General features: G+C 44.1%; 1 protein-coding gene across 1 annotated transcript; it reads right to left on the bottom strand.

Moving 5' to 3' along the window:
* Positions 1-1,189: 1,189 nt before the first annotated feature.
* Positions 1,190-3,912, bottom strand: irf2bp2a (interferon regulatory factor 2 binding protein 2a). The gene is made up of 2 exons (XM_012829884.3): positions 2,700-3,912; positions 1,190-2,318 (listed from the first exon to the last, which is right to left on the bottom strand). Exons 1-2 carry the CDS (start codon positions 3,520-3,522, stop codon positions 1,603-1,605), a joined length of 1,539 nt encoding a protein of 512 aa, XP_012685338.1. The 5' UTR covers positions 3,523-3,912; the 3' UTR covers positions 1,190-1,602.
* Between the last annotated feature and the right edge of the window lie 10,889 nt (positions 3,913-14,801).

The raw sequence follows: 14,801 nt of genomic DNA, 5'->3' as shown, positions 1-14,801 counted from the left end.
TTCCCAAGAGTCCCCGTTGATTATGCTATGTAGGAAATGACGCAAAAGTAATGGATACAAAGCCAGGAGCTATTCAAAGTTGAGAGTGACCTTGATGGACTGGCCTCGGTAACACTCATTTAGGTGACTCTTACTGTCAGTGAATAATTTAACCTCGCTCGCTGAAGCATACACAATGTCCACTTGGTCACGAACAGTGGGCGTTAACCAACAACAATGCTGGAGTGACGGCGACTTGGGAATTCAACAAGCTGCACAACTACTCTGAGAATGTTTTGATTCTTAAAGATCATGTTATCGTGAGTTTTCGAACATGCGAATAACTGTGAGTATTTCGTCAAGAAGCATACTCCAAATGAAGAGGACACCTCGTCCAGAAATAGAATGTTGCAACCGCTGGCCAATAACCATGGCTTATTCTACATAAGGAATACATTGTACGTAAAATATCTCTTCAACAGCAACAACTCGAATAACTTGGAGTCGACTGGACGTTGCATTTAAAACCTCCATTCAAACTTCAATGTGTAGGCTACTCTAGTCTAATATCCTCTGCCCAGGAAACTAACCGACCATAAAGAGCAAATTAAGTCCCACTTAACCTAAGCTTTCAAACCACTTTCTCCAACCTTTCGATATCAGTGCACTACTTAGCCTACTTAGCAATGGGCTAAAATTCCATTTCATGCAACTCCACCCATGTCTGACTCGACAACTTCCACAACTCGCAGCCAGGAACTGGACTCGACTAGGTACAAAGTACTACACTACAAAGTACAACAATCACTGCCATTATCTGAACAGACACAGCATGATGTAACGTTAAAGTATGCAGATGCATGTTTTGCTGTACACAATCCATTATAATATATAATATTATCCATTTTTGTTGATACAGGGCACCCACTTAATGGTTGGTGAGATTGTTTTTCGTCAGGCAACACGGTGTAATCTATCTCACGATGCATCGAATAAAACAGGCATGGTATTGAATATTATAAGTCAACGACAGTACTCTAGTCTCCAGCTGACAACCTGGCTGTGTATTGCCTCCCAAATATGTGGGTAACGTGCGTCAGGTTTTACAGTTCCACGTCGGTGGACTTCTGTCATTCAGGCTGGTTTGCAGGTCGACTTGAACAACGTCAGACTACTAATCCTCGACAAAAAAGCAAGCACAGACAGCAAATTAATACAAGATCAGAAATTGTATTTGGCAATTTTTAAACAAGTGCATACAAGTACAGCTAGAAGCATTTCAGTTTCGCCAAGTGCTCGTAGAGTTGCATTAGTCACATTCTACGTTTAACAGGAACTGCCACCAGACCTAAAAGTACATCAAGAAATTGTTAAACATCGACAGAGGAACGTAGTCCATTATAATGAGTACATACCTTTATCTTCAAAAATATAGAAACACAATGTATTCAAAAAAATCAAAAAATTATACAGCCATGTTTACGAAGTATACACTTCCCTTGTGTCCAATATGTACAAAGTCCGTTAGTTTCAGTTTGGATGGTATGTATGGGATATTCATATTTATATATTTATATAGGTTCATACTTTTTCGTATTTCAAAAAAAAGAGCATATGGTAAAATCAAGGGTCCCTTTCCTTTTTTACTTTCACATCCCCTGCAAGGATGGTGGCTATTTCACCTTGCATGAAAGCCCACGGTACGTTCGAGCCCACCAGTGGACATTTCTCTCCGCTTGGGCAATAAACTTCGCCCGTGGCTCCTTGCTGTTTAATGCTTTCCCGGGAGCACGGGAAGCAGAACTTATGAGAGGGCACCGACGGGCACTGGACGAAGTGCGTGTCCTCCAACCGCTCGTGACACAGCGTGCAGCAGAGGGGTATGCTGCTGGGCACGGAAGAGTCCGGAATGCTTTGAGGATGCACCTGGTCTATGCCTGGCACATGGGGTGTTCCCGCGCCTGAACCCTCTCTCTGAGGCAGTCTCCTTTGGTTCATGGATGACGGCGAGAGCGGGCTGTTGCTGTTCCTGCGGGTGGTGGAGTGAACTTGGTTGGCGTCCTTCGGCGAGCTGTTCCCCCCTGCGTTATCCGCCGCCAGAATGAGCGCAGCCATCGGAGACTGGCCGTTCTGCCCAGCCTCAGGCGGAGTGGTACGGGAGTGTGGTGATATTGTAGACGGCTGCGAGCCGAAGCTTGGCGGTGGCCCTTGGGGCATCTTCATAGCATCTGAAGGGGGTGGTAGCCATTGTTGGCCGTCTCCGTTGTGCTTCACGGTTGTGCCCTCATCAGGTTCCGGTGAAGCCTTTCTCTTCATGCTTCTGGGATGTTTCCCCCTGTCTGTGGGATAGACAGGGTTAATGTGTGCGTGTGACAGATGCATAATACAAACAATAACAACAACACTACTTCAAAAATACGTGCAAAATAAGTTACAGCAAATTGCAATTGCAACACGTTACGATATTTTGTTCAATTACACAATCTATTCACATCTAATAGAGCTGCATTAACAAGAAAATGCGCCACATGCAAAAGTAAGCTAGAGTTGGCTTTGATCAGCGGAAATATCTGCTGGCACTTTTGATGCCGGGCAGCTGACTCATGATGGTCTCGGCTCATTCAAATGAGAATCTGAATGCAAAGTTAGTGCACCCAACGTCAGATAGTTTAGTCTACTTATGCAATCACATGTTTAGGTTTCTATAAATATTTCTGTACCTGATTTGGAAGCTGTGGCGCCAGTGTCGTAACCCATCGCCCTTTGTTGCATGACCGTGTGGTCTTTCTTGAACCTGTTGTCGAAAGGGTGAAGACCCATAATATCCCTCACTGTCTTGCCCTTGATCCAGTCATCCGCGCGGTTCTTATGGCTCTCGCTGATGTCTGGCGTCAGGCTGTCCGGTCTGTGCTTATCTTTCACTTCCCTCTCGTGTTCCGTGCTCGACACAGAAGCTGGTCGCTTGCCGCTGAGCTCGCTGGCGTTAGCCGCTGTTAACGCGGAGGGAAGTCCCATCTGCCCTGGTCTGCCATTGATAGCGTGCACTGAGTTCATGCTCCCATTCACTAAAGGCACTAGATTCGGGGGGACAGCGCTAGTCCTACGAGGGTTAGGACTCTGTCGGTTCAGCTCCGGTGGATCGTCCGGTTTAGGGAATCCATTAGGGATAGGAATGCCATTTGCTTGTCTCCCGGACTGATACTCGGGTCCCAGCCTAGGCGGCCGGTCAGAGAGAGGGTAGCGATCCAGAGGCTGTGGGGGTCGCGAGCCGGGATCTCCTGCCGAATGGTTGATTGACTGAATCTCCTTCCCCGAGTGCTGTGGTTTGCCCGGACCCGGAGACCTACCCTCCTGAAAGCCATGAGCCCTCTTAAGTTGCCGAGCGGTCTCAATCACAAACTCGATTCGATCTGCTCCTTCGTAGTTGACACATCCCCTGCAGACGGGTTCGGTAAAATCCCAAATCATAGCCCACGGCATGCGGGGCAAGTCACATAAATAACATGACTGCCTTCTAGAAGCAGCAACCGCCGCAGACGACATCTCTCGCGCGAAAAACTGAGGAAAATTTCTTCCCAAAACGTCCGTGAATCTACCTCCGTTCCTGAGAAACTAAATACTACAAGTTCCGTTTCAACAGAGCCGTCCTGTGCAGAGAACAGAAACAACAATTAAGTCACAAACAGAACTTCATGGCAGTGTGTACTTTACTACGGCGCGCCTCTATCTATCTCCCTCACTCACTACTACTCGGCTAGCTCAATGTGGAGCAGTGACGTCATCGTCGAACACTAACTTGTGGTTCCAGCTCCAATTCTATTTACTTGATTCTTCGACAGCCCCCTGTTAGCGCATGCTCTGTCAGTTTGCCTCTGCCTCCTTTTTCATTGAATCATTTGAACTGCTGCCAGGACCACGATCAGCTACCTCCGACCGATGTAGAAAAAGCTTGTGTAGAGACTGGATGCGGCGACTTTCTGTCGGAAAAGCTTTTTGTAAGCCTTTTGCTAACATCCGTTAGGTTTGAATATACGAATATAACTGAATTTAATCTCGAATGTGTTGTTTGGGTAACCATTAGGCTACTTCCCCAGGGAATGGAAAGGGTGAGCTTTTTTATTTGTTGTCTTGATTAGAGATTGTATTAATAGAGATGAAACCTGCCAAGTTGTTTTTGGATGTGCAACATCTTTCGTCGTGGTGCTGATTTAGCCTACCTAGGCACAGCACGAAGAAGTTTACCAGGCAAGCAGTATTCTCGGGCATTTTTTTTTCGTCATAGTAATGCAAACAAAATAGGACGTAGCTCATTTCTCGTTTTTAATGGATATTGGATTGTTGCTTGCAAACAAAACGATGCACTTCTGATTTTTTAAATCCCAAGATTCAGACATCAAAGAGTTAATGCTCCCTGTGGCGTCACCAACACCCTCCTGTTCTCCACGCATGCTCACTAAGTATTCGACTGTAAGTAATTGGCACTTTGAACCTAGTTTAGCATATCCACATTCCAGTCAGTACGGTAGTGCCGCGTCAGACATCATACTGCCCTGAGCTATGTTGTGAAAAACGGCCTTGGTTACCAACCATATGCATGACCCCTAATTTGTTTTACAGCATGCATAGATTAGGAATGTTGGTTGTCTGATTCATAGGATTGTTCATACACGCATCATTATTGCACAGACTAACATAACCCTACTCATTCTTTCATTACACACAATGTCTTTATCCCTTATTGCAGTCCTGTTTCGTACAATAATGTAGGCTATCGAATCGATCGGAAATCCGAGATAATGGGTTAATAAAATCCGCCTACCCTAACATTGTCCTACGTCTGCTGACGTTGATAGAATTGAATATGGGCCAAAATAAAATAGCAGACCAACAGGAAAAGTCGGCAGCCAATCTGATATTTCAATACAGCCTGAAAAGGCAACAACTGGCTACGTGATTTTGACGAGGACCATTTTTAGTTGGACATAAAAATAAATTATCTTGGTGCTATGGTAGGTCACAAAGTTATTTGAATGGCCTAAAAAGTCAAAAGTGCAACTCGCTCACTGTTATACTTTAACGTGCACATCGAATTAATGTTATGTTTGGGAAAAGACCCACAAAGAGTTTTCCACAACACCCTCTCACACTGGACTTCTTCCAGATGCCTTGCCATGGGTCTTCTCGGGTGAGGCCATTCGTCTGAAATCTGTAGACATAAAGCTGTATGTGTTTGTACAAGCCATCGTGACGTTCGAAAGAGGAAGCAAGATGTTTAGTCACGCACCCGCAACCCTACCTCGCCCGCCCAACGAACAACAAAGCCCTTGGCACACAGCCAAAGACGATGATCATGCGCATTTGCTGCCTGGCGAAAACAATCTCTTCCCTTAGAAGTGCTACAGATTGTTGCCGGTCTATTTTGAACACACTGAAACTACATCTCGACTCCAAAGATATTTTTGCAGCCATTTGATTTGTACGAACAGCCTGAAAGCACCGTTTTGATTAGTTGTAGTCTAATTTTGCGCTGTATCCCATTTCCCAGACCTAGGCTAATTTATTTCTAAACCTATTTCAAAAGGTTGAATTTCGGTGTATCATACCTGTCAGATTATTTTTACGATCAAGTGATGTTGGCTACATCGTTCATCACTTTGCAAATTATATTAACCTTGCGTCTTTTAAATGTGCATGCTTATTTTAGCAAGGCAGTTCAGGTTCTGATGTAGCTAAGACTGGATTATTACGAATGTTTAACACAATCGAGGGCTTTGAGCGGTTAAGACCAATTAAGTTGCCTGTCAGATGGGGATATCCTCCCCATTCCTAACCTTACAAGGCCAGACTAGTCTGTAGATCTAACTCCTTCAGTGACAAAGCAGAAATACCAACTGAAATATGCAATGAGACCGTCTGTCAAACAAGATATATGACGTGCCGCATAAAATGACAAATGAAGACACATGACAACACTGCTCTGCGTGTGTGAAAAACAGTATCCGGGCTTGGTCTATGCGTTCCCTTTTAAACAGTTATTTTTCACAGAATCACCGTTGGAGTCAATATATTGAGAATTGCTCTATACGATGTCTTAGACCAAGAGGGATATGCCTACTTGCTAAGGACACAGTAGCCTATTTCCCAAGCGCACCCCAAGACAAAAATGTAAACACAACCCGTCTCGTGTAGTGGAACGTAGGCCTATAACAATGAAAGGCTGTTGCATTCAACTACTCGGACAAGAAGACAACCGATGGATGAGGCAACAGCAGGAAAGGGTAATGCCGTGCGCGGGGGCCCTGCCACTTAATAAACTGACATTTTTGTACGACTGCCTTCTGAGCGTGCTAAATTTTAGATCGCGGCGCGCCATGTTTTATTCATCACCACCCTTCATCACACATTCCCTCTGAAGTTTTTGTGCATAGGCAGCGCAGCGCTCCAGACCGTATCTTTTGTTTATACCGTCGTTCTCAGGGGCGCACAAGTTTCTGCAGTTATATAACACTCCTTGCAGATATGCATGACGTGTAATAGGCTACTATTTTTGCACACAGTTAAGAGGGGTTTTTATTTCTAAATATTTTATATGAGTGTAGTATTTATCATACGCATCGATTATACGGCAATTATATAGTCTATTATTTTCACTGTTTGCATTTGGATGTATGGCTTTAAATCAGAATGTGACGGAAACAAACCACACAAACATTTGCCCTTTTTGAATAGTAAATTATACCAGTGCACACTGAAATTAAAACGTTGGTGTCCAAAAGTTACTTGTTTGTGTATTTTTGTGATTGTGGATTGCAGAGTTATTTTATACTTCAGTCTATGGTGGCAACTCAGTGACATTGTGTGTTCTTCCCGTTAAACGCCAGCGGCACAGACAGTCTGTAATAAAGCTTTCCCTCTTCTTGATTGGCTGTGATATTCACAGGAAAAGGTAACCATGGTAACTGCGTGCTTACCAGGATACCCCAAGTGACAAGCAACATCCTGTTTATAGTGTTGCAGTGTTTCTTTTCTTGCGTAACTAGTCTTGATAGAGAAACGTTGAATCACTTTTAGATATGCTAAAGTTGTTATAGATAACGTATCATAACATGTTTATGCTTTAGCTCGATTGAATATGGATCTACTCCAAAGTCAAGTGTGCCTTGTGAGCAAACCATTTCAGTGTGTTTGTTTCTCATTTATATTGAATTACTCCTGTTATCATGAATATTTTTTATGCAACAAGAAGGCATTTATATTTACATTTTAAGAAATACAAAAAAATACTCAAAAGATTAATTGAGTTACTACGAAATATAACCTCCCTTTATGAATTATAGGCTATTTAATAAATGCTTTGCACTATGTAAAAGACATTTTCCACAGTTTCTGTGTCATAATTATAAAATGGTGGAGTTCAGGTAAAATGGAGGGTTTGCGAGGGAGCAGAAATCTGTGCTGGGCGGCTGGAATCTGGGGGCTGGAGGCTGCAGAGGTGATGTCATTGGAGCAGAGCAGAGCCGGGGAGAGGAGCCCAGAGAAAAACAAGCCTCTCTCTCTGTTCAGATCCTCTTTGCAGTCCCAGCAGGGAGGTGGGGGTGGTGGAGGGCGGGGGCTGGCAGGCAGCCAAGCTAGGGGCTGCTGGGAAACGGTAAAAGATGCCAAGCAGGCCCCGCCGCCAACATTAGAGGCTCACATCTTTGTTCTCAGAAACCTGGTGTGCTGCCAAAGGCCTCATTTCAGCTCCACAGCATGATTACACTGGATGTAGGCCAACTCCTGAGAGCTCACTCTTCCCCCTCCCTCTCTCTCTCTGCCTCCCTCCCACCCTCTCTCTTTCTCTCGCTCCTCTCCCCGTCTCTCTGCTCCCTGCCTTTGCACCCTCCCTTCTCTGTCTTGCCTTCAAAGGCTCTCTGCCAAACATGCAGCTAGTTGCCATGGCTACAGTGAGTGGAATATTACAAAAAAAAGTAAGTAATGAGTCAGGCATGGGTCCAGATGTGCCACATGTGCAACTAAGTATATATCTATTTAAAAAATGGGAAAGCACTACCCTTACAAAAACAACATCTGAGGAGGAAGTGTTCCTAGTAGAAGAAGAAAAAGGAACTGGATAATCTTTTGACTGTCACCCTGACCAACAGCTAGACAAAGGGAGTGTTTGAGTAGATCATGTGGCATGCAAACCTTATCAGGCTTGGCTTTCTTTTGTAGTGCTGGGACGTTGAAAAACACGAAGTGATGTGGTTTCCTGTCAAAAAACCCTAACAGTCATCTCAGAATACAGTATGCAAGGCAGGCAGGAAGTTACCATTCACAAGCGTATTAGAATATGTGTGGTGAAGGGGTGTGACTGACGTATTCTACAGGAAAGTCCTGTCTAAACTGAAAATTAGTCTGTAGGAGTATCAGCGGCAAGGCTTAAGGGAGGCCGATGATAGATTTACAGAGCCTGTGTTCAAGAATATAAAAATAGATGAAAAAGATGACTGGTCAGTGAAATATAGCACAAGTTTATTAAAACAAATGAGAAAAATATAAAATATAAAATATTTTGCTGTGGCTTTAAAGTAACCACAGTCATTTTCATTTGTGCAGGTTGTCACCCATATGGACCATTTAAGACTGGACCTTTCTTCTTCAGGGTATCAATGGAGGTCAAACAAGATTTTCTCAATTTTCTCTTTTAAAGTTTCTCAAGGTAGCCCCCACAGACATTAGGCTGTTATCTACCGTGGATCACTTAAAATCACATCTGCTGAGATGGGGTAACCATAGCTACAAAACTACTACTGTAATTCTTTACAGACCATGCATAAATACACTAAGCAATGATTCTGGAACGGTGACACCACTGTGTTGCCATAACATTCCCGATTTTCATGCAGTTGCAATGAAATATAGTTGTGAGGTAATACATTCACATCTGCATTACAGCCCTCAAGGAAATCTGTGCAAGCTTCATCAAATCACCACAGTGGCTGACAATAAATTACAGTTGGCTGTTATTCAAGCGATTTGTGGATTAACACATCTTTGAGTTTGTAGTGCTTGAGATACTCTTTGATGAATTTCTGTCATAATGTACTTACACTAAAATTATTTTTAGGTGACTTATCAGCATGGCTTTTGAAAAATGCTAAAAATAGAAACACTCAGCATCTCCTAGAGAGCATGCCTGGAATTAATTTAATGGTTTCCGATTAAAAAATAAATAAAAACTTCAGATGACTCAACCCCACCCAACACACATTATTTAATGTCTGTGACATGCAAACTAAGTACACAAGGCGGCCTACATAAATGCACGCCATATTAAGTGTCTGGGGTTGTGTTGAGAATCATTTCCTGCCACCACAGACTGGGGAAGTTAAATATACCCGAGCAGGCTGAGCTTTCGCACCGCAGAGGGCAGGTGTGAGAAGATGACATACACACTCATGCAAATGAGTTGTGGGTGGTAGTCTCATATTTGCACTTTCGTTTCTTGTTTAAGTGGAGCGTCCTCAGTCCAGACACTCAACAGCAGACTCCGCCATTTATTGTTGGCCCAAGGGGACATTTTGTACCATGGATTCCTGCAATATATAGCTCTGGACTAGCCATTGTAGGCTACACATTGAAAGTGTGTGAGTACATACATAGTCAGACCCCTATAGGTAACACTGTGTTTGGATAGTCCACCTTCCGAGACTTTACAGATGGTTTGAAATTCAAGATCAGTCTCTCTAATTGTTCATTGGACATCACCAACCCCTAACCTTAACCATAAATTGCAGTTAACAGTTTCAACTGATAGTTTGTTTATAACATGAGCATCTGTAATAGTCAATTGGGGGCTTTAAATTACCTTTATTTACAATAAGTAACACAGCCAGAGAACACACAGAACACTCAAACGTTGGTGCTGCTATTTTGGCATTTAAAAACAGAATATCTCTGGTGTTTATTACCTATACACCTATGTATCTGTTTATTTCCTGTACACGGATACTCTGAAAGGTTGATGACCATGATTACATGAAAAACCTAAGAATAGATAGAATTAAAGTGATTGGGACAGCCCGGTGATACTAATCTCCTGGTCTGAATGAAATGGATTACAGACATAGATTTCCGGACAGAGAGGGGAGGAGATAAGAGAGGCTGCTATATCTGAGACAGGGAGAAAATGGACTCATGGATTCTGAGCGCTGTTGTTGAGGATTGTGTTGGGTTCGATGACAACAAGATCTGGACAATTCCCAAGATCCGTGGTCACATCTCTTATTGCATGGTGTATCCGTCGGCCTTCACAGTTGGTGTAATTACTTGGTGTTGCGTGGAAACAGACAATCTCTCACACCAAAGTCCAACTCACACATTGCCACTCTTGGAATCCAGGGTTTAATCACTGCCTTGCTTTGCTAGTTGCATGCCAAATAGGCTGGCATAACTTTCCCCCTGTTTGAAAGTGCTATGTTTCAGTGGATGGGGTCATGAGGTGATGGCAGCAGTTTGTTATCGGCCTCTCTGCTTCCAGCACACTCTGGTCAAAACGGCTCGACTGCATGGCCTTTAACATTCAACTCTGAGCTGGCAGAGGAAGAAACACACAGAGAGAAAGGGGTAAAGAGAAAGACAGAGACAGAGACGAAAAGAGAGAAAGAGAGAGAGAAAAGGACACCGGGGCTGTCCCCATGGCAAAGGATATGGCTCTCATCCTTGTCTGTCTACGCTTCACACAGACACTCATTCGCTCACTCTCTCACACTCTCCCTCACTCACTCACTCTCACTCCCGAACTTCAAAGCGCAGATTTGGGAGATGGATTTTTTTTCAGCAGTGGCGATGGAATTAGTTTGCGAGGGGAGAACTTGAAAGGGAGTCATATGGTGTCTTCTGCACACTCGAGGGCACTGAGAATGTAATCCCCTTCTCTGCGGATGCTCTGTGGCCCGGCAGTCTGCCTCACTGTCAATGTTACGCCTCTGATGATATTTATTTATCATATTTTCAAGCAAATTCCTTTCATCCCCATAATTTGCGAGCTTGCAAGGAAGAAAGTCAAAGTTATAATTTCTGGCATGCACCAAACAGGAAAAATAATCAAAAGAAATAGAGCAGGCTGTATCTTTGAAGGGGCATCAAATATATTTCACCAGGCAAGAAAAACATGGTATTTTTGCTAAACATGACTGGAATATATTTACGCTTTTTTCAAAAATCCCGTCACAGATATATCAGAAAGGTCTATCATTTTAAAGGAAACTAAAATTGTAACATTGGCTAATGTATGAACAGGGAAAAAATAATCATCAAAAAAGGTTTCTAGGAAACAGGAAGCACAGCATTGTGTTTACCATGCAGCAAGAACATGTTGACACTCTGTAGATCAATTGTAGTGTCATAAACATGATCAAAAGGTTCTTTTGTTATACAGTACCTCTATAAATGTTAATGTTCAATATGACTTTATTACTACAACTGTGCAGTTTCTCAGTAAATAACACATCGCTTTGTTTACCAGAGGAGCAGATCTATTCATATTACGGCCAACTGACATTGTGAAATTGCTACACAGATTCTCAACTCTTTTACAACACAATGCAAATACTGGTTAAACCATTATCAGAGCAGTAAAGTCGGCATCAGTGCTTGTGCTACACCCATTGTTACTCATGATATTGCTTCATGTCTATGAGGCTCCCTTTGAAATCGTCCTTATAATCCATGTCAGGTTCACGGTTCAGCGTAGTGTTAACTACATGGATTGGACCTGACAGGTCAGGCAGTGGAGGGAGAACTCAGCGCATTCATGGCATGTTCCAGATTTTTCCACTCGTATAAATGATGTGAGCTGAGCTGAGCTGAGCTGAACTGAAGTGAACTGGCAAGGCCTTGGTGAATCCACATAGCTCAGAGCTTTGATCCCAGCAGAAACTCGACAGAGTGCTTAGTAATAGTTGGGTTTGACCTGCCAGCTGAACGGGAGCCTGTTTTTTCCCTCTCGCTTGCATGCAGTTAGATTTAATAAGGTAAGTATTTGCATATAATAAGACCAGCACTGAGCATAGTCTACCCCCCCCACTTCCAGTTTCTCTAACAAGGACATTACCTATCATTGATGACAAAGATGAATAGGTCGACCTTGCTAAGAGCAAATCAGCAGTAGCTCTGAGCGGAGTGGGAGGGTGTGAAGCTATTTGGTGTACAGGGGTGGGTGGAGCCAGACATCCTTGAGGTGGATATTGTGTTGTGCCTGACTGGAGGCGTTGGCCATGCCCAGGGCCAGACTGAAAGGTCACCAGAGGACTGCATCCAAAGGACAGGCCTGCAGCACCTCAATGTTACACATCCACACATGCACACACACACACACACACACACACACACACACACACACACACACACACACACACACACATAAGGAAACGCACACCCATGCATTTGTACACACAGATACATGTACACAGACAAACACATACACACACATATACACTCACACACACACACACACATGCACACATAAGGACATGCACACCAATGCATATGTACATACAGACATGCACACACAACCCTCCCATGTCCGGTGGTCTGATTACACACTTCCACCCATGTCCTTCTATGACTCCTGAGCGCAGTTATAAATTCCTCCATCACTTTTTTTTTCTCTCCTTCTTCCTCTCTTCCTCTCAATTCTTCTCCTCCTCGTCATTTTCTTTTGGAGAGCCCTTGGGGAGAATGCTGTTGCCTAACAACGGGTTGAACAAAGTTCAGTCCACCGCCCGGCAGCCTGGCGGATCTCCCATGAGTCAGTTCACAGTTTCCAGGGAGGGAGAGGCAGAGCCAGGATAAATAGGAGCTTTTGTTTGCCATTGTTTTAGAGTTTCTGCATGGTGTATCGATTACGGGCGTTGCATAAAAAAGCCGGCGGAACGCACTGAGAATGGGGTGAACTCAGCACATAATAGAACCACAATATGAACTCAGGAAGAGCATTTGGAAACCTGGTAAATACAATTGTGTGGTGGCATGTCATTAGGCCACCATGTGGTTTAAATTAAACGTATGCCAACGTGCTTCATTTGCAATAAATGCTAAATACATGCAGATGAATGCTGGCTGGATGTTCCCATGCTGAACGCTCAATGAGGATTTGTGGGAAAAAAGAAAACAACAACAATTAAGAACAAGTCTCTCTCTCTCTCTTGCTCGCTCTCTCTCTCTCGCTCTCTCACACCACCAGCGTTTGTGTGTCAAAGGATCGCCTGAGGGGTGGAACGAAGCCTCGACACACATGGCCGCACAGGGCTTCAGTATCAACAAAGTTAAATATTTACCACGCCTTCGCTCAAGTTTACAGAGCAAGTCACCAGATTCGCCGCACAACTGTGCCAGTTTATCTAACCCACTCGACGTGAGCCTTTTGCCCTTCGGCGTGAAGGACACAGAGGCGAACAAAGGACACCTTGTATCACCGCCATCACTGGCGAGGACCAGCCACACCCTGCATTGCTGCCAAAGTCAGAAAATAGAGTGGAAGGACGGAGAAGGAGGTGGTGGTGGAGGAGGAGGAGGTGGTGGTGTTAGACCGATCACCAACACTATACAGCAGATCTCTATCAGGCGAGGCAGTGCCGTGAAGAGTTCACGAGAAGTTCAACTTCAAATCCATTATTCATGTGACCTAGATGCACCTTTGTGTACTGAAGTAGCTTATCTGGCTCTCAGGGTGATGAAAGTATGAGAGTGCCACTGGGGGGGGGGGGGGGGGGTTCCAGCATGGTGATTTGCTCAGTTGACATATCCAATAGAGGAATAATTAGTCTGAACCCTAACTGATTGGTAGTGTAACCTCCTCTCCAAGGAAATGGTGCACTACAGAAATACTGCTCATTTTATATCATAGATTACCACGCAGTAGGTAACATTGCAGCTGGACATTTCCCCATGATTTATGTCTCATTACATGGTCACATTCCGTAGAGAGAGAGAGAGTCAGCCTCTAATGTCGCCTGCGGCCTGTTAATGTGAAGTGTGCTGTCCTAGTTTAAGGTCTCTCATATCCTTGTTTAACTATTCCAGGAAAGGCTAACTGAAAAGAGATAAGAGTAGCAAAGTGGCGCCAACGAACTACCTCAAGATTTCCTGGCTTACATGCAGGGACGGCTTCTCTCTCTCTCTCTCTCTCTCTCTCTCTCTCTCTCTCACACACACACACACGTGGGAAGAGATTCTGAAAAGAGACACACAATGACTGACAAAACACTGTGGGAGCTGCTAAATGTCACCAAATGCTGACACTGATTGGGGCGTTAATGAGTGAAGGAAATCCCCCTTTAAAACTGCCAAAACTGGGTTGTTTTGAGTTCCCCCATAACTAAATGATTTATCAGATGTTGTGACCTCTTCCCGTGGGACTGGTTGTCATGCGCATCTTTTGGCGTTGGTTCATCTGAGTTGAAACCTTGCCAAAGTTTTGATATTCTTCCGTTTGTGTGTTTGTTTTGAATGTCAAATCACTCTCTGACTGCATGGCAAACAAATTCTGCATCTCACACGCAGCAGTCATACTGTAGAATTTGTAATGTAAGTTTCTGTGCAGTGCACGTGGTGTTGCACAGGGCGAAAAGTGGGCCAGCCCTGGAGAGACACGTGGTCATGTACAGGGAAGTCCAGAACAAAAATCCCCACCCTTTTCACCGCAGGCCATGTCAGCAACAGTTGACCTCATGGAAACCTAGCTTTGTGATCGTGCAAACATGCAAACCAGCACATTCCCCCTCCCCCTCAGGGACACACACACACACACACAACACAATGTGTCAGAGGCTTTCAATGGG

Source organism: Clupea harengus, chromosome 13, assembly GCF_900700415.2.
Source record: "Clupea harengus chromosome 13, Ch_v2.0.2, whole genome shotgun sequence".
NCBI lineage: Eukaryota > Metazoa > Chordata > Actinopteri > Clupeiformes > Clupeidae > Clupea > Clupea harengus.
The sequence above is the reverse complement of the archived record's forward strand: the minus strand, read 5'-3'. Positions and strand labels throughout refer to the sequence as shown.